Source organism: Phaenicophaeus curvirostris, chromosome 24 (assembly GCF_032191515.1).
Source record: "Phaenicophaeus curvirostris isolate KB17595 chromosome 24, BPBGC_Pcur_1.0, whole genome shotgun sequence".
Lineage (NCBI taxonomy): Eukaryota > Metazoa > Chordata > Aves > Cuculiformes > Cuculidae > Phaenicophaeus > Phaenicophaeus curvirostris.
In genome coordinates this window covers 4504189-4524855 of record NC_091415.1, presented here as the reverse complement: position 1 = coordinate 4524855, position 20667 = coordinate 4504189, and the positions used below count along the sequence as shown (strand labels likewise).

Below are 20667 nucleotides of genomic sequence, written 5' to 3'. Positions count from 1 at the left end.
CGTGTGCAGATGAGCATTAGCATCTCATCAAGAGGAGACGCTGCCCACCCGGAGCGGCTCGGATGCAGCGGTTTGGAGGTGAAGGATTTAAAAGGACAGAATCCCTCACGGTGGCAGCTCTCCAGCAGCCTCCGTCACGCTGCAGTAAAGCCAAGAAGCTTCAGAGTTCTGCTTTTGTCTTTGCCCCTGATTTAAAGGCAGAGAAGGAAATTCATGTTCAAAGCAGGGGGAGGAAAGATGTAAATACCTGCAGCAACACTTGGAAAAAGCCCAGCTTCACCTGAGTTGAGGCACATGGCTGGTAAACCACATCCAAAGGGCATGGCCTTCACGACACTAGGACTTTAGGATGAGAGGAAATGGCCTCAAGTTGAACCAGGGCAGGTTTAGGTTGGATATTAGGAACAATTTCATTACTGAAAGAGTGGAGAAGCCCTGGCAGAGGCTGCCCAGGGCAGTGGGGGAGTCTCCGTCCATGGAGGGGTCCAAAAACCATGTGGCCGTGGCACTTGGGGACATGGTTTAAGCCGGCACGGTGGGGTTGGGGTGATGGTTGGACTGGATGAGCTTGGAGGGCTTTTCCAATCCTAAAGATGCTGTGATTCTACGACACCCGTGCTGACCTGCAACCAGCATCACCCCAACACAGCCACTGCCTCAGCAGAAGCGGCTGGGGAGGACGATCCTGAACCTCTCTCACCATCAGAAAGCGTTTCCTGCAACAACATTTTTGAGACGTAGGTTTTTCTAAAGCCCTTGAGCAGTACAAGATATTTCAGCACCTTCAGTCCCCAGACGGCAGAGTTCATCGGCATCCGTTTCATCACGCTCTGTTCGCCGTGTCTCACTACAAACAGCTCCCTTTCAAAAGGCACCTCTAAAGCCAAGCAATTATCTCCTCTTTGAAGGCCACAGACTCAGCTTCATACAACGCTCCCGAGGACCCGTGTCTGGGCCTGCGGCAGCAGGGGGGACAAGTTCCTTAAGCTGCTGCTTTCCACTGCATCCCAGGAAGAGAAGAATTAGAATAAATCTCCTGAGCAGCTCAGAAATGGAGATGTGTTGAGACAGACGGCGGGGAAAGGGGTAGGTTATTCCTTGGCTCTGTAAACAGCATTGAAAGAAGCTGAGGGATGATTGCACCCTTAGCAAAGCCTCTTCCTTCTATGAGTTCCACCTCCCTAATTTCCTCAGAAGAAAGCACAAAATGTATATGAAAACAGCTGGGAAAATGGCAAAATGCTCCTATTTGAGGTATGTCTTAAGGTCACTGCAGAAGCAGCAGAGCAAGAGTTTTAACTGAGACTTGGTTCCTTCTGCTGTTCCAGTCCAGACCCTGAACACACTTGGCAGAGGGATCGCTATTCATAGAATCGTAGAATGTCCTAAGTTGGAAGGGATCCACAAGGATCATTAAGTCCAACTCCTGTCCCTGCACAGAACAACCCCAACACACCACGTGCCTGAGGGCGTTGGCCAAATGCTTCTGGAATATTGTCAGGCTCGGTGCTGTGACTGCTTCCCCGGGAGCTGTTCCGGTGTTCCACCACCCTCTGGATGAAGAACCTTTCCCTAATGTCCAACCTAACCCTCTCCTGGCATCTTTCTGCCATCCCCTCAGGTCCTACTGTTGGTCACCAGAGAGAATCCCTGCAGCCCAGCTGCGTCAACTGACAACGTGTATGGAAATGAGGATGTTTAAGCCAGGACCGTCTCCCCTTGGTCCACTGCTGCATTGCGGAGATAAGAGTTATAAGAGTTGCAAACGTGGCTGGAGGAGGATGCTGCTCTGTTTGAGGAAAATCAATGTGCTAAATGACGCTGCGATTCCTTCATCACCCTCTCTTAAGGAAATGAGGAAAGGCAAAGAGAAAACCCACAACTAAACCATCTCACACTCTGTTTACAAAGTTATATTGTCAAATTAACGGAACTCCATACGGCAAGGTCACAGAAATACACAGAAAAATATATAGAAAAAAGGACTTGTGGTGGGTTTTATCGGATTTGAAGCAACATCAGGGCATCTGGAGTGTTACAGGTGGTAAGTGAGTGTGATTCCAAACTAGTCAGGAGTCCCCATAACCTCAAAGTCCACCTGTTTCTGAGGATTTGAATCATAGAATCACCAGGTTGGAAAAGAACCACCGGATCATCGAGTCCAACCATTCCCATCAATCACTAACCCATGTCCCTCAGCACCTCCTCCACCCGTCCCTTAAACCCCTCCAGGGAAGGGGACTCAACCCCCTCCCTGGGCAGCCTCTGCCGGTGCCCAATGATCCTTTCTGTGAAATTTTTTTTCCTAATGTTCATTTGAACATCATTTTCCTAATGTTCATTTGAGAAGAAACAAGATCCCCTACACACACGCGGCTGGCACTGGGTGAGTATTAACCAACCCCGGGGCAAGCAGGGTCCCCCCTTTCCATCAGGCTGGAGGTACCAGCTGCAAGGCTCCCCCAAAGCCCTCAGGGAGGGATGGACACCTGCATTATATAAAATCAATTGAATCTACCTAGGTGAGTATTGAATTAAAATTGCTGGTAGCAGTACTGAGCATCACGCTGGGGAGCCGAGGTCCCTTCTGGGAGCCACCACAGAGCTCTGCGGGCAGGAGCCAGCACCTTGTGTTTGTACAGAGCACAGTTAAGAGAGAGACACACACGCGGCTGGGAACGGTACCTGAGATCCTCTGCTGCTCCTGCGAAAAGTCAATGCCTTCGCCGATGGAACTCATGATTTTCTCAATCTGAAAAGATAAAAAAAGCACATGCTGCATTATTCACAAAGCCTCCAGAAAAGTTAAAGGCAGCCCCAGGATTCCACCTGCTACGTGACTGCCAAAGAAATCCAGGAAAGGATGTTAAGGTACCTCTGATCCAGCAAAGGTGCCTTTAACATCTTGCCTGGAAAAAAAGGTTAGATGACTCCGAGGAGTTGTGGAGAGGCTGGGACTCATGGACCCTTCCCTTCCACAACTCACCAGTGCCTGAGAACAAACAGAACCATCCCTCTGGCACACAAAGTTCAGGTGAAGGAAAAGAACCCCAGACTCCTCAGCTCACACAGTACAAACATGCAGCCCCACCTCCACCAGCAGCAGCAAAGCCGGAGAAACGCAGCTCTCAAACTCTTTCCCAGCATGCAGAGGCTGAACTCGGCTTCACCTCACTCTGGGCTTTCTTGGGTATTTTTTGTTTGATTTAGGTTTTTTTCAAAATGTCACATCTCCCAATCCCAGGCAGGGATGCATTTAAGCTGCAAGAGGGGAGATTGAGATGAGATCTTGGGAAGAAATGTTCTCCTCTGAGGGTGGGGAGGCCCTGGAACAGGTTGCCCAGAGCAGTGGTGGCTGCCCCATCCCTGGAGGGGTTCAAGGCCAGGCTGGATGGGGCTTGGAGCCCCTGATCCAGTGGGAGGTGTCCCTGCCCATGGCTGAGGTGGAACTGGATGGGCTTTGAGGTCCCTTCCACCCAAACCATTCTAGGATTCTGTGCTGAGCTGTTCTTCATTCCCACCTAGAGCAGAGATACCTAGAAAGAGTTTGAAAATCAAGTTTGCAAAAGCAGCAGCAGCATGGGGGCAAACGCCTGAACTACCCAGGAGAGGGAGCTGAAGACACTTTCATCCTCTGATTGAAGTGGTTCGCAGTCACGAGCTCAAGGCAAACCTCATGCAATTAATAAAAAAGGTAAAATCTACTGCCTGAGATGGTGTCTTATCAAAACCGCTTAAGAGTTGCACAGAAACGAGTGCAGAATTTGTAAGTCCAGGCTTTCTCATGCGATGCTGCAAAGGGAAACCTGACAGTTGCAGTTACTCAGTTAATTCCATTAAGAAGAAAGACTGATGAATAGCACCTCTGTTAGTCAGCTCAGAATTTCCAATAACCTAGAGCACTCATGTGCACCATTTTCCAAAGAGCAATGAGATGCTCGAGAGGCTCAGGTCTGGTTGTTACACCAGACTTTGGTCTATAACTGAACAAAGAATTAAAAACAAAATTAAAACATTAAAAAAAGAACCCCGAGCCAGCGATTTCTAAACAGAAATCTCCAAGAAAATATTCCTGCGAGGCACTTCAGAGCAGTTGCTGCTGAATGTAAAGCCAATTCATCGACCGACAACAGAGTGCTGGGGAAATAAACTTCAATTCCTACACAAGTTTTTGTTTCCTTGGTCCTTTCAGGACAGATTTGGGGAAGGAGTCCAAGTTCTCCTTGACCTCACCCCCCAGCCAGCCTCACACTGCCTGCATCCCAGCGCGATGCTTTGCTTGGGGCAGCAGCAGGAGTTCCCAAAAGTCCCCAGCTGGCGAGTGGGGCTCCTGGAAACGCTGCAGGGAGCCGGGAGCTCAGCTTCCATTCAAAATCAACAGCAGCTCGAAGGTGGATTCCACTGTGGAGGGTGTATTTTTGGTGAAACAAAACAAGAATACAGTTTTAGAAGGCTCCTGCCAAGTCAGATCTCCAGTGAAGTCCTTCCCGTCTGTGGGGAGCGGGCAGACAGCGCACTTGTGGCATTAAATCTCCCCAAGGAGAAGGGGTTCATGTGATCTATAGAGGAATCATTAAAATACATGGGTCCTTTGCCCCTAGAAAATCACAAGGATTGGGCTTGAACCACAGTTAATGCATACTTAGTGGGAGCTTTGAATGCCAGCCTGAAAAAACATAATCAGAATTCAAAATTCAAACACATATAGAAGTGAAGTATGTTCTAATAAGAGCTTTAGGTTAAAGAAAGGGCTCTGAAGTCGCTGGACACACGGGTCCTGCCATCAGCACGCTGCCCTGCAGTGTGTAAAGCAAAAGCATCTGCCTCAGGCACCACCAGATCTCCAACGTGACATCTGCTAAAGCAGCTGGAAGATACCTGACGCCAACACCAGGCTCTCCACCAAAGGCCAGATGCCATCAAACGCTGCCACCAGGGTTAACAGAGTCATTAACGGGGTGGCAGGATGAGCGATCAGATCCCTTGCTTCACAGGAGGGTCAAAATGACGAAGAGAACAGGTATGACAGCCTGGGACACGAAAGCTGGTGCTTAGAGAAGACAGGTCAGTCCGAACTTGAATCAAAACCTGCAAGCTACCCACGCAAGGAAAGGGAGTGTGTGTTTTAAGCTCAAGTTTAAAAGGATGTGCTAAAATAGGTTGAGGCCACATAAAAGACAAAAACCAGACACAGACAGGGTGGTTTGTTGTGTGTTTGAAGCCTGCCCCGTGACGCTGAATTTTTCTCCTAGCCTCGTTATGGTTTTTAACTGCTTCCGTCCACCAAAGGCAGTTGCATTAGCTCCATCAGCCCCGCTCCTCTGCACGGGCTCAGTTTTAAAGAGCCGTTTCCATTTCTCATAGTTGTGATGGAGCCTGAAGAACGCGGGAGCGATGCAGCAGCTTCTGCTCAAGCCTGCAGACAATGTGAAATAACTGAAAAGCATTAATTGCCTCCTATTTCTCACCACGGGTCACTGCCTGGAACCCAGAGGAATCCTAGGTCTCACGATGCACGGGTTTGCCAGTCATCATTCCAGCCAGGACCACTCGCTTTATCTCCTTTCACCTCTCCGAAGCAGCCAGTGCTCCCCGGCAAAGCCTTGGAATTTCATACACATCACCAGTACGTGAAGGCCGTGCAGGACCGGAGGAAAATACAGGGATGATGCAGAACAAGCCTAGTGTCCAAATAAGACCAAAGGGTTTGGTACCGATTGTTTAATTCACTTCCACAGGCAGGCACCAAACCGGAGCTGCAGCAGGACTGCTGGGATAACGCCACAACCTGGAGGGCTTGCTGCAGAATTTGGGTCTTGAGGTCAATTCAGTTCAAGCTCCAGAAGCTGAAGGGCATTAAACTTTGAAGACTTATGTCAATCAGCTTCATTACGAGGTAGATTTCTAAACTGGAGCTGCTCTTGTACATACAGTCTGGGATCTGGCAACGGGATGCAGTGGGACATGTCCCAGCCCATGGCAGGAGCGTTGGAACTGGATGGGCTTTGAGGTCCCTTCCAATCCAAACCATTCCATGATTCTCTGATCTTTATCTAGAAGATGTTTACTACAGCGGGTCTGGAAGCCTGCAAGGTTCTTTAGTCCCACCGGATCATTTGGAGGAAGGATCACTCGGTTCCAGCCAAGCTTTTCTTATAACCAGTCACCAAGAGGGAAAAGAAACAAATCGGTGGGGAGGAAGGGAAAGAGGAGGCAAGGAGAAAAGCCTGATTGTTTAAGCAGCCCCAGCTCCCTCGGACTGTCTCCCAGCAACAGAGGCAAAGTGCTTGGTGGATCTCTTACGCTGTGCTGGGGCCGAGCTCTGGAGACGTGCGGGGACTGCGGCCGGTGCTGCTGGGAAAGGCAAAGAGCACGACAGCGTGTTCCCATGGCAGACTCAAACCCCACGTTCGCAGCCCCTCTCTGGTCAGAGCCGCAACTCCAAATGCTTTTTGGCAAGAGCAAGTTCCTTCCCATCAGCTGCTCGTTCCAAAAGAAATGCCATTCATTGCGTTTTTGCATCAGCAGAGCCAGCGTTCCACCTTCCCCGCCACACTCCATGCTTGGACGCCCTCTTCCACCCTTACCCACTGGCGGTTTCGCTCTTTCACGATGCAGCGTGAAGGATAAGAGAAAGTTTTCACTCAGTTTTAGGAAAGGTGGGCTCCTCCGCTGTGTTTCTCACCAGGGAACAGCAATGCCTACAGCAGTGCCGTGACCCTGGAGACTCTCTCCAGCTTTTCACTTCCTCTAAACATCGATAAGAGCTTTCTAAAAACAATTTCTCCCCCACACATGGAGGTAACGGGTGCCCAAAGGCATCAGATGAGAGGACACCGTGAATCCCGATCACACCCACCCTGCTCTCAACAGCCTGGATGAGTTTTCCCAGCCAAGGGCAGGTCGCCACGGTCTGACACTGCGACAAATTTGCTTCCTTCCCTCCATCCCTTTGCCGTAGCTGGATTCCAAGAGCAAATTAACTCTGGGTGCCAGGCCAAGTTCCCTTGCTCCCACCAAATACAAGAGGAATTTGATGCTTTTCAAGGTTCAGTGCCCAGCACCACCAGTCAAAACACAGCAATGAGGACTCGCAGGAGGTTCTTCAGCACTAAAACACCCAGGAACCTTTCCTCAAAAGCACGGAATTGCCTTGTGCTAAAACTAAATGGTAATGAAACAGTCACACGGCAAGAGATTACCTTTCACAACCCATCCTTGGCTAAACACCAGCTGGAGCCGGGGGCGGTCACGGCTACGCACCCTCAAAGCTCTATTACAAATAACACAAAGGGAAATCCTGCTCCGTGCCCTCAGCTCTCCATGAAAAGAAAACACCCTCCCAAGTCACACACCAACTCAAACACTGCTGATCATCTGGATTTAACCGTTAAGAGGTTGGAAAGATGAGACTACAGGGGAAGGATGCAAACCTAGAGAGGGAATGAACACCCTAAAGCATCCCTGTCCTCTGCAACCAGTCCTCGCGGCACCAGGATGGGGCTGGACAAGAAGATACCTTAAAAACAGCCTACGCTACAGTTTTTTAGGCTGCTCTTTCCCAGTGGTTAATTATTAAAATATAAAAATACCATGTTTAAATATAGCGCTGCAGTTCAGACTTAGTTGTAGCCAGAACACTCAGTTCTGATTTAGTTTGCCTTAACCTGTTTTTTTCCACTCCAGTACCACGCATCCATTTGCAAACAGGTTGGGGTGTGGGCTTGGAGTAAGGGGTTTAAATGTTTTTTTTTTCTCTTCAGTTGGTTATTTTTTTACAACCACAGAAAAAAAAACCCACAAAATCCCATTGCCTCCTACATGGATAAAATCATTTCTGTTATTCTTAACCTGGAGGTGTAGCTGGCTCCACAATATAAAGATATCTTGGACAAAGAGCCCTGAAACTAGATATTAGGAAGAAGGTTTTTTTACGCTGAGGGTGGGGAGGCCCTGGCCCAGGTTGCCCAGAGAATTGGTGGCTGCCCCATCCCTGGAGGGGCTCAAGGCCAGGTTGGATGGGGCTTGGAGCCCCTGATCCAGTGGGAGGTGACCCTGCCCATGGCAGGAGGGTTGGAACTGCATGTCCTTCATGGTCCCCTCCAACCCAACTCATTCCATGAGAACCTACCAGGAAAGAAGACAAACTATTGCATATCTAAATTACTTTAGGAGAAGGAAAGGCTGCGAGGATGAAAAAGCGCCCTTCAGCAACCTCTAAGGCAAGGAGTGTGATGGGAAGCAGCTACAGAGCCATTACTGGGATTGAAACACACTGACTTATTTTCATATTTGCCTGAAAAATAAAAATATCCTGAAAAAAACAGAGCTGGGTGCGGCTGCGAGTCATCCTGGGACTGGGAAGCGGTCAGCTCTTCCACACAGGCAGACGGCCACGAAAACATAGCAACCAGCAATTTACTCCAAAACAGAACTTTATCTTAAAACAAATTATCCCAGGCGACTGCGTCCTGATTAACAGAGAAGAAGGTATTTGTTTGTGGAAGGCCAGTAAAGCAAAGCCAGGTTGGAGGACAGTCTGGGTGCTCAGGTCTGTTCTGCTGGCAGGACAAAGATAAAGTAATTCTCCACCTCAGTGCTCGTGGCAGAAGTATGGAACGGCTTTTAATGTTAGGATGTAAAATATTGCCTGGTATTTGATCCCACCCAGCACGAGCAGCAGGAGATCCAGAGACTGGCAGGTCCCACATCTTCTGTGAAACCAAATACAGGGCATCGAAGCGCTCAGGGACTCTCCCCATGGGGACAGTGAGATCAAGTACACCCTTGCCCTGGACCTGAACAGGCTGGAGAGACGAATCATGCAAACCTTAAGGAGTCCAACAAGAGCAAGGGGAAGGTCCTGCCCCTGGGTGGGGGCAATTCCAAGCACAAACCCAGGCTGGGCAGAGAATGGACTGAGAGCAGCCCTGAGGAGAAGGACTCAGGGTGCTGGTGGATGAGATGCACAACACGAGCTGGCAACGTGCTCACGGTCCAGAAATCAACCGTGTCCTGGGCTGCATCCAAAGCAGCGGGATCAGAAGGGAGGGAGGGGATTCTGCCCCTCTGCTCTGCTCTGGTGAGACCAAACCTGGATTCCTGACTTCAGCTCTGGAGTCCTCAGCACAGGAAGGCCATGGAGCTGTTGGAGCAAGTCCAGAGGAGACCACGGAGATGATCCAAGGTCTGGAGCACCTCCCATACGAGGACAGGTGGAGGGAGATGGGTTTGCTCAGCCTGGAGAAGAGAAGTCTCTGAGGAGACCTTAGAGCCCTTTCCAGTGCTGAAAGGGGCTCCAGGAAAGCTGGGGAGGGGCTCTGGATCAGGGAGGGCAGGGACAGGACAAGGGGGAATGGTCTTTAGCTCAAAGAGGGGTGATTGAAATGAGATTTTAGGAAGAAATGTTTTGCTGTGAGGGTGGAGAGGTCCTGGCCCAGGTTGTCCAGAGCAGCGGTGGCTGCCCCATCCCTGGAGGGGTTCAAGGCCAGGTTGGATGGGGCTTGGAGCCCCTGATCCAGTGGGAGGTGTCCCTGCCCATGGCAGGGGTGGGACTGGATGGGCTTTGAGGTCCCTTCCAACCCAAACCTTTCCATGATTCTCCCTGGAGGGCACGCATGGCCCCACTCCACAGCCAGCCCCAACATGTTTCCTTTCCCCTCCCCTGCCCTGATGGATGTGATGCTGTGGTGCCCCTATTAATCTCTCCAGTTTTTCCTCCCTAGATCCAACGCTGAAGTTTGCAGCCAGCAAGTCCATCGAGAGAGAAAGAGGACGATTAAACAAGTCCCAGGGTCTTTTATCACCGAAATAAAAGACAGCTTCATGCAGCGCGAGCTGTCTGCAGTGACTCATTTGCATGCAGGGAAAGGAAGCTTCATTCACAAACCACAAAACAGAGCAGGGCTCCATCAGTGTGACACTCACCCAGGTTTCAGGGGCATCTTTATGTTACCAGAGCTTTCTGGAAGGGGCTTAGTAAAACCTCCCCTATAGCTGAGAAGCCTTTACATTTACCATCAAGCTAAAGGCAGAAGTTTTGTTCTCAGCCTCTGCGTGCAGCATCAGTGATTCCCAAGGACACAGCAAGGTTGTTCTGGGAGAAGGAAAAAAACAATATATATGCACACGGTCTGCCAGCATCCAGATGACCAGATATTCCGAGAGCTTATGTGTAACAAAGCCAACAGCCAGGTCCTGCCCTTGGGTCACAACAACCTCATGCAACGCTCCAGGCTTGGGGAAGAGCAGCTGGAAAGCTGCCTGGTGGAAAAGGACCTGGGGGTGCAGGTCAACAGCAGGTGAACACGAGCCAGCAGTGACCCAGGTGGCCAAGGTGGCCAACAGCATTCTGGCTTGGATCAGCCATGGGGTGGCCAGCAGGAGCAGGGAAGGGATCGACCCCTGGAATCAGCGTTGGTGAGGCCGCACCTTGAATCCTGGGTTCAGTTTTGGCCCCTCACTCCAAGACGGACATTGAGGGGCTGGAGCATGTCTGGAGAAGGGAACGGAGCTGGGGAAGGGGCTGGAGAAGAGGGGTTCTGCCCATCTCTTTCCAAGCTCTGCACATCGGATGCAAAAACCCTACGTAGGGTCAACGCCTTCTGCTTCCACCGTGGCCCCTTTCCAAACCAGCAGCTTAAAACCATCAGTCCAGAAGCCTGGAGATGAGGAAGAGAAGCTACAGCGCGGCTGGGACACGCGTCACGAAAGAGAAACACTGAGCAATAAAGTTATTCAGATAAAAGTCTATAATTAAATAAAAACAGGCAGAAACAAACGGCAGACTCCGCAGCATATGTAGAGTATTAGTGCATTGTAATGACACCCTGCAGCAGAAGCATAATTAAGAATATATCAGGATTCCCATTATAAATCCTCATTATTAAGGGGTTCATAACCCATTGTACACACTCGCCTGGGGCTGCAGCTTGGCAGAGGAGATAGCAGTTCCAGCAGCATATTTTAGTTTTGAAAGCTACTTACTAATTCAGGTTGAAAGGTTATCAGTATTTTACATTTCTGCAATTCCAAGTGAGTGTCAGGGGTTAAGACTTCCTTATTTCTCAGCTTCTACAACTGAGGGATGGAGAAGATTTGGTTTACAATTATTAAAAAACCAGACAAGCTGCTTCTACAGTTTAAAAACTCCTTTGAACACAAACATCTCCAACTACAGAGTGACCAGGCTCATTACAGCCTAATGGGCTCACTAGAAAAAGCAGGGGAGAAAACCAGGGGGGCATTAGGTCAGTGGACAATGCCGGGAAAGCTCGGAATGGCTCCATCTGATGCTTCCATTTCCAATACCACAGTGAAAAACCCAAATACAGCCAAGGGAGGATCAGCAATGAGCTATACGGTTGCCTGAGAAAGATGGGGATCCTGCACACAAAGCCTGATTCTAGAACTTCAATACCATGGTTGAAAGTTCATGTCCGACAGGTAGGAGGTGACTCCAGCTGAACACACGATGCTGCTCATTGTTTCTTAGAATCCTCAAGCGGTTTGGGTTGAAGGGACCTCAAAGCCCATCCAGTTCCACCCCTGTCAGGGGCTCCAAGCCTCATCCAACCTGGCCTTGAACACCTCCAGGGATGAGGCAACCTGGGCCAGGGCCTCCCCACTCTCACAGGAAAATATTTCTTCCTAAGATCTCATCTCATTCTCCCCTCTTTCAGGTGAAAACCTTTCCTCCTCATCCTGTCCCTGCCCTCCCTGATCCAGAGCCCCTCCCCAGCTTTCCTGGAGCCCCTTTCAGTGCTGGAAGCTGCTTTAAGGTCTTCCCAGAGCTTTCTCTTCTCCACACTAAACATCCCCAACTCTCACAGCCTGTCCTTGTACCCCTCAGATCATCTTCGTGGCCCTTCTAATCATCTATGTTTCCCACTGGTTTATAGATTTTTAGCCAACAAGAGCAAGTTATTTTGGAGTCGCTGGGAGGAAAAAGCAAGCAGAACAATTGAATTGAGATTCAGGATTTTCTTCTTTAATTGTTGACTTGTGAAATCATCTCTCAGGAGATGCAGTAAGTGGTCTGGAGGGGCTGGAAAAGGTCAGCATGAGCAAACGACTAAAGTGGCAACTGCATAATGGTCCTGGACACAAACACATGCATGAGACCAACGGACGGAACAAAACTAGCTCTAACTTGCCTTTCTAAACACCTCAAAATTAATAACCCATTTAAACCACAAGATCTGTAAATCATGGAATCATTAAGATTGGAAGAGACCTCTAAACTCATCCAGTCCCACCACCAGCCCAGCCCCACCGTGCCTGCTAAACCATGTTTGCAAGTGCCACAGCCACGTGGTTTTTGAATCTCTCCAGGGATGAAGACTCCACCACTGCCCTGGACAGCCTCTGCCAGTGCCTCAACACTCTTTCAGTAAAGAAAATTTTCCCAACATCCAATCTAAACCTCCCCTGGCACAACCTAAGGCCATTTCCTCTCATCCCTTCCTTTGTTGTGGGGAGAAGAGCCCAGCACCTGCCTGGCTCCAACCTCCTTTCCAGGAGCTGCAGAGAGCGATGAGGTTTCCTTCAGCCTCCTCTTCTCCAGGCTAAACAGCCTCATCCTGCTCATCCACTCCCAGAACCCCTGTTCTCCAGACCCTTCCAGCTCTGTTCCCCTTCTCCAGACACGCTCCAGCCCCTCAATGTCCTTCTTGGAGTGAGGGACCCAAAACTGCACAGGATGTGCTGCTCCACGTTTCTCCGCCGTCTCTCTCAACGCTGGCTGCTCCACAGCCCGGCGAGCGTCCCGGTCACACGCTGACCCCGCTGCAGCTTCCGAGCATTCTGCAGATCCAAGATAATTGAGGCTTGACGTGACAACAGCCCAGATAACAATAGAGGGGCTGAAGCCAACAGCCAGGCAGCTTTTCTAAAGGCCAACGCTACCCAGGCTCCAAACAGCACAGGTGGTGGGCAAGCTGAGGAGATGGTCTGCAAGCCAAGAAGATGCTGTGCTGCAGCCGTTCATCTGGGAGACAATAGAGCAGGTGCTGCTTTAACAAGCAATTAGCTCCTGCCTGCCTCCCTCCTCGTCCTGCTGATGGGAGACACATGGGAGACTCCCAGAAAACTCTTTGGCTAATGGATACCTGATATTATAAATGGATAGTTGGAAGCAAGGCTGCTCAGACACAGCTGGGATACGTCCTTGGAGAAGAGGGAAGGCTGAATCAGCACCCACCAGCATCTCTGAAACAGATGGAGTTGCAAATCATAGAATAGTTTGGGTTGGACAGGACCTTAAAGATCAACCAATTCCAACCCCTCCTGCCATGGGCAGGGACACCTCCCACTAGATCAGGTTACCCAAGGCTCATCCAACCTGGCCTTGAACACCTCCAGGGATGGGGCAGCCACCACTGCTCTGGGCAACCTGTTCCAGGGCCTCCCCACCCTCACCATGAAGAAATTCTTCCTAATGTCTAGTTTAAATCTGCCCTTCTCCAGCTTACATCTGTCCCCCCTTGTCCTACCACCACAAGCTTTTATGAATAGCCCCTCTCCAACTTTCTTGTAGGCTCCTTTCAGGTACTGGAAGGTCTGTGTAAGGTCTCCTTGGAGCCTTCTCTTCTCCAGGCTGAACAACCCCAACTCTCTCAGCCTGTTCTTGTATGGGAGGTGCTCCAGCCCTTTGATCATCTTTGTAGCCTCCTCTCAACCCGTTCCAGCAGCTCCATCTCCTTCTTATGTTGAGGATTCCAGAACTGGACACAATCCTCCAGATGGTCTCACAAGAGAGGAACAGAGGGGCAGAATCCCCTCCCTCACCTGCTGGCCACGCTGCTTTGGACGCAGCCCAGGACACAGTCGGCCTTCTGGGCTGCGAGTGCACATTGCTGGCTCATGTCGAGCTTCTCATCGACCCCAAGTCCTTCTCCTCAGGGCTGCTCTCCATCACATCATCCCCCATCCTGTACTGAAACTGGGGATTGCCCCAACCCAGGTGTAGGACCTTGCACTTGGCCTTGTTGAACCTCATGAGGCTTTCACAGACCCACCTCTCCAGCCTGTCCAGGTGCCTCTGGATGACATCCCATCCTTCCAATGTGACAGAATATTAAGACAAGGACACAGGACAATACCTGCTGGCTCCTTAGCACCAATGTAATGCTGAGAACTTAAGAGTCTGGGCCAGGAATCTCATTTCTAGGTTGGTGACAGCACATAAACCACTGCTGGTTTGGTTTATGCCACTTAGGCTTCTTTTCCATCATCCCACAGAGCAGAGCCTCGTATTTCATCGCTTAATATATTCTGTGTATTCCACAGATACCAGCCTGTGTTATGAACTCAGCGTAACAAATACCAAAGGCCTGGGAAATATAATGCTCAATTTATTAAGTCAAACCTAAACTACAGCAGCAAGCTGGTTGTTTGAAGCACATTTCAGCATTCGAACTTCAGAGTTCCCACAATGTCTCCTCCAGCAACATGTGCTTCCACACACAAGGTGAGGACTCCCTGACTTTGTTATTTATCTCAAGACCTTCTACAACTGTTCATTAGTGATAAAGCCACACACATTTCCTGGCTTAATACAGTCTCCGAGAATCCATTTGGATCGGGATCAGGGGCTGTTGCCTCATATCACTTTCCAGTCTGTGTTTCTGTACAAATCCCAACATTACAAACCTGAGCACACAGCAAAAGGAAAGGAATTTAGGGGATAAACTTGTATTTCTCAACCAGTGTGTGGCGGATCTGCAGTTTCAGAGCCCTCCAAATATCAAACACTCAGTCAAATTCAACATTAACATGGCAGGAAAGATGGTCAAATCATAGAATCATGGAATGGGTTGGGTTGGAAGGGACCTCAAAGTCCATCCAGTCCCACCCCCTGCCATGGGCAGGGACACCTCCCACTGGATCAGGGGCTCCAAGCCCCATCCAGCCTGGCCTTGAACCCCTCCAGGGATGGGGCAACCTGGACCAGGGCTTCTCCACCCTCACAGGAGAACATTTCCTCCTAAGATCTCATCTCAATCTCCCCTCTTGCAGCTCAAAACCATTTCTCCTCATCCCATCCCTGCCCTCCCTAACCAAGAGCCCCTCCCAGCTCTCCTGCAGGCAGCAATCAAACCCCCAGTAAAATTCAACTTTTACACGACAAGAAAGATGGCCAAACGTGACAATAACCTGCTCACAACCATGAAATAGCTGGGTGCTGGTTATTTTGAACTCACAATAGAAAGGCAAAACCCTTTAAGAACGTGGAATTGATTCACTGCCTGCACAGCTACAGTCTCGACTCTTCGTATCCTAACAGGCAAAGCCAAAAATGATTAGTTCTGCTCGGGGCAGGATGCAGAGCAGGGTGGAGATGCCCTCTTGGAGACTTTGGATAGAGCTACAGAAGGGTTTTTCTATAAATCAAAGCTGCTGAAGTGCTAGAAGATGGGATCTGAAGTAGAAAAGAACATAACAAAAACCTGAATTTAGTAAGGACACTGAGGCCAGACATTTCTGTTCCTGAAAAAGCCTCCCAAACACGCTAATGATCACAAGATCATTATGCAAACAAAATATCCATCAGAGCACAGATAATTTACATAAAACCATGAAAATCTTCTGATTCAGAAATACTGATCTAATATGCATCACAGAAACATAATGGCAGTGGACTGAGATCGTTCCATTTTTCACTGGACGCGCTCACACTAATTCAGATCCACGTTCAGCCTGAAACTGGTGACCTACAACTTAAGGGAGGAAGAAGTCATTGCTCATTTCGATCTGTAGCGAAGGCACCTTCGCAAACCCTTCCAAATAAAACTTCTTCCACACACAAGGCAGCCAATAAAGCAAGATGTCTCACTGAATTTTGCAAACCTGCCTTCGGGAGAGCTGCCCCAGATACACGTCTCGTTCCAGATGAATGACAGTTGGACTTGACGGGCTTAGAGGTCTGTTCCAACCATAATGATTCTATGAATTGATACGACTCAAAGAGCTGGCAAATAGAATCCTTGTTATGTCTAAAGGGCCACAAAGATGATCTGGCGGCTGGAGCACCTCCTGTACGAGGCCAGGCTGAGATAGCTGGGGTTGTTCAGCCTGGAGAAGAGAAGGCTCCGAGGAGACCTTAGAGCAGCTTCCAGTGCTGAAAGGGGCTCCAGGACAGCTGGGGAGGGGCTCTGGATCAGGGAGGGCAGGGACAGGAGGAGGGGGAATGGTTTTGAGCTGCAAGAAGTGAGATTGAGATGAGATTTCAGGAAGAAACGTTTTCCTGTGAGGTTGAGGAGGCCCTGGCCCAGGCTGCCCAGAGCAGTGGCGGCTGCCCCATCCCTGGAGGGGTTCAAGGCCAGGTTGGATGGGGCTTGGAGCCCCTGATCCAGTGGGAGGTGTCCCTATGGCAGGGGTGGAACTGGATGGGCTTTGAGGTCCCTTCCAACCCAAACCAATCCATGACTCTCTAATTCAAAACCTTGCTGCTAAATACAGGGATAAATACGCTTAGTCTTGGTATCTACCTTTCCGACCAGAACATTGGCCAATTTTACTGACAATACTGATAAATTGTCATAGTTTCGCTGAGTTCAACACTAATTTATAATTTTAACAGGCTGGCCACCCGCAGCAGAGACAAAGCAAACTTGTGACATGGGAACACAAAAACTTTCACTTCCAAAAATGCTTCAGGATAAAGGAAATCTCACCACTGGGGCAAAGGGAGAAGAGATACAACACAAGGGTTGATGTAAGAATTCTTGACCTTAGCACAGGAAAAACAAGAGGAAACGTTGGGATCTGGAGATAATGGGATAATTAGCCCGATAATTAGGTGGATTGAGATCCTGATGAACGTAGTGTTTAGAGTAGCAGGAATCAGAACAAAAATACTGACCACACTACTGCTTTTCCCCTAAACTATAAAATATCTTAAACAGGCAAAGGGGAAACTGGAATGAGAGCTCAGAGATGAGGGCCAGCTCCAGGCAAGGGAGGTCAGCCAGAAAGCACGCCAAGCACACCTTGCTTCTCAAACCGGGTCTGCCTGCTCCCACAAGCCACACACGGGACAAGTGGAGCCTTCGTATTGAACCACCTGAGCCAAGAGAATCATAGAATCATGGAATGGCTTGGGTTGGAAGGGACCTCAAAGCCCATCCAGTTCCACCTCCCACTGGATCAGGGGCTCCAAGCCCCATCCAACCTGGCCTTGAACACTTCCAGGGATGGGGCAGCCACCACTGCTCTGGGCAACCTGTTCCAGGGCCTCCCCACCCTCACAGCAAAACATTTCTTCCCAAGATCTCATCTCCATCTCGCCTCTTGCAGCTCAGAATGTTTCCTCCTCATCCCATCCCTGCCCTCCCTGATCCAGAGCCCCTCCCCAGCTCTCCTGGAGCCCCTTTCAGCACTGGAAGCTGCTCTAAGCTTGCCCTGTAGCCTTGTCTTCTCCAGGCTGAACAACCCCAACTCTCTCAGCCTGTCCTCATACAGGAGGTGCTCCAGCCCTCAGATCATCTCAGTGGCCTCCTCTGGTCTCCCTCCAACAGCTAATTAACAAATTAAATGTTTTAGGAAGCACAGGCTGCTGGCAAGCAAGGAAGGAGCCCCACGACCCGTGTGGCAGGGATGTCCTTGGGCCAGCAGGACCACACAAGCAAGCGATGCGATGGGCAGTACAAACATGGAGAGGCTGAATATATATATTTTTTTCTCATTTCTCCCTTGAAACTCCAGCACTTTGACCTCCAGCGTGGGCCATTCGGGAGCCGTTACCAGCAGGGAAGCTGCATGGGCTTGTCAGAACAAAAACCACTGAGCTTTTACAAGATGCAGTTGCAGCAGGCACAAAAATAGCAGCTCTCCCCTTGGATAACAAGGGGAATATTTGCATTTTCTTTCAATACCAGCTCGCAGCTCTGAATTTCAACTTCTGGCTGTCTGATTTTCAACTTCTGTGTGTCATTTTAAGATTTTGCATCAAGAGCTTTCCTCAAAGTTTCACATTTCAATGCAAATGTTCCTAATCCTCAACTGTGAGCCTGTAATTAAGGCACTAATTCCACTCAGTACTTAAGCATCCAAGCAGTCCTGACAAGGTTAATGGAGCTCAGGTATTTAAAGTCACCCATAGCAGCAACCTCCAAGGAGTTGTGCCCCAGCACTTCAAACCCTGTGATGGAAAGGACCCATTTGCTCCTGGCTTCCATCCTTCTGTGACATAAAGACCCCAAAATATGGGTCAGAAACGTGCCACATCCACGGTTACCACAAATGGGAAAGAATTCCTCCTGTGGCAAGAGTGAAACATGGAGCAGCACTGCAAGTTCTCATAGATGGTGCTTGTCCAGTGCCACTTGTAGAGACCTCATCACTCTGCAGATCCCTGAAAGGAGGCTGGAGCCAGGAGGGTGCTGGGCTCTTGTCCCAAGGAACAACAGATAGAATGAGAGGAAATGGCCTCAGGTCACACCAGGGGAGGTTTAGATTGGATATTAGGAACAATTCCTTCACTGACAGAGTGGTGAAGCCCTGGCAGAGGCTGCGAGTGGAAGAGTCTCCATCCCTGGAGGGGTTCAAAACCCACGTGGCTGTGGCACTTGGGGACATGGTTTAGCAGGCACAGTGGGGCTGGGGTGATGGTTGGACTGGATGAGCTTGGAGGGCTTTTCCAATCCGAACGATTCTGTGATTCTATAATTAGCTACAGCATTTTCATTAATTCAAGTAATCCATTTGGAGAAAAAAAAAAAAGCATCAAAATGGTGGACTGTGCCTCTCCTTTTTTCTAAAAAAAACCTAAAGTAAAATGCATGTTTTATTCAGTTCCCTAAGTTTCTTTTGAAGGAGGTTTAATCTCTTCCTAAAAGAGCTGAAGACAGAACACAAAGCGACCGCCTCACTTTGAGGAAAGATGCTGGAACCTCCAAGCCTGGCATTCGTTGCAAATTCAGCATCTGAAACACTTTCTTGATAGCAGACAGCTGGAAGTGGAGGATTAAGGGATGTCACGAGCTGGGTTTGAGGCTAATTCTCCCTTCCCTGCCTCATTCCTCACCCCTGAACACTTCACAGATCATTTTTCTTACCGACACCTACAACCCAGAAGAGGAGATAAACTCAGACACTGCTGTGCCTCAAACTCCACCTCCACACAGAGCGTGGAGGCAGATATGGGCTGGTGACATCAGATTGTACCAAGGCATCTCCTGGATCATGCACATCAACCACCACCACATCGTAACCCTCACGAAACCAAAATCCTTGGAGCAGGGTATCCTGGCTGCCCTGTGGAGCAGAAAGGAACAAGAGAGCACTGCAAGGGCACCAGCATATCAGAAGCCTATTAAAAAGGCACTAAACCTCAATTCCTGAAACCAAGACGCTGCCCAGCATTTCCTCCTTCTCCCTCCTCCTTATCTGCTTTTTGCATGGAGGAGTTTTCACTGCATCACTTCACTTGGTCCTGTGGGAAGCAAAGCTGCACAGGATGCGGCTTCCAAATACCCGACAGCGCTTTTATCAACCTGACAGCACCAAGGATCGGAAAGCATTTGCCACAGCTCTACTTCTCAAGCCAGCACTGTTTTTAGATGACTATTTTACAAAATCCTCAAGCCCAGCCATCTTCCCTCTATTGCTTCCCCCAGGATATTACATCCCGCTAATTACTGACTGTCAGAAAGCTGCTCCTGCAGCGGAGCTCTGGCAGCTCAGTGAATGACTGTGATGAAGTTTTGCTTTGTCTTGGCCGGGCTCTCTTCTTTAGCACAGACATGATGCTCTCTCAAATCACAGAATCATGGAATAGTTTGGGTTGGAAAGGACTTCAAAACCCATGCAGTCCCACCCCTGCCATGGGCAGGGACACCTCCCACTGGATCAGGGGCTCCAAGCCCCATCCAACCTGGCCTTGAACCCCTCCAGGGATGGGGCAGCCACCACTGCTCTGGGCAACATGGGCCAGGGCCTCCCCACCCTCACAGCAAAACATTTCTTCCCAAGATTTCATCTCAATCTCTCCTCTTGCAGCTCAAAACCGTTCCCCCTCATCCTATCCCTGCCCTCCCTGATCCAGAGCCCCTCCCTAGCTTTCCTGGAGCCCCTTTCAGCACTGGAAGCTGCTCTAAGGTCCACGCGCAGCCTTGTCTTCTCCAGGCTGAACAACCCCAACTCTCTCAGCCCATTCTTTTACAGGAGGTGCTCCAGCCCTCGGATCATCTCCATGGTCTCCTCTGATCCCACTCCCACAGCTCCATGTCCTCCCTGTGCTGAGGACTCCAGAGCTGGACACAGGGCTCCAAGTTTGGTCTCACCACAGGGGCAGAACCCCCTCCCTCCCTGCTGCTCCCACTGCTCTGGACGCAGCCCAGGACACGGTTGGTTTCTGGACTGCGAGCGCACATTGCTGGCTCACGTTGATAATGGCCATGATGGGATAACAGAAGGGATAAAAAGCTCTCAAAAAAACATGCAACAGAAGTTGGGGCGGGGGGGAAAGAACCATTCAACACCTAAACCTGGATAAGAACGATCAGATAGCGTAGGCTCAGAATAAAGCAGAGTTGTTCCCTACCCTTAGCCTTCATAGCTTACTATTCACATTACACAGGTTTAAGTTGCCTTTCACCCAAAGAGACCTGGAATAGCTTATCACCAAGATAAAAAAGGGGTTCAGCCCCTCCTGGATCGCATCCT

At 49.7% G+C, this 20667-nt stretch overlaps 1 protein-coding gene across 10 annotated transcripts in view; it reads right to left on the bottom strand.

Annotated features, from left to right (window-relative positions):
- Positions 1-20667, bottom strand: part of ANKS1A (ankyrin repeat and sterile alpha motif domain containing 1A) — a 125767-nt gene that overhangs the window by 36916 nt on the left and 68184 nt on the right. For all 10 annotated transcript variants that reach the window (XR_011339055.1, XM_069875942.1, XM_069875943.1 and 7 more), the window contains one exon: positions 2686-2752. Coding sequence is in view for 9 of the 10 variants with exons in the window: in XM_069875942.1 (XP_069732043.1) it covers positions 2686-2752 (67 nt within the window). In the remaining variant the exon portion in view is untranslated. The remainder of the gene's footprint in view (positions 1-2685; positions 2753-20667) is intronic.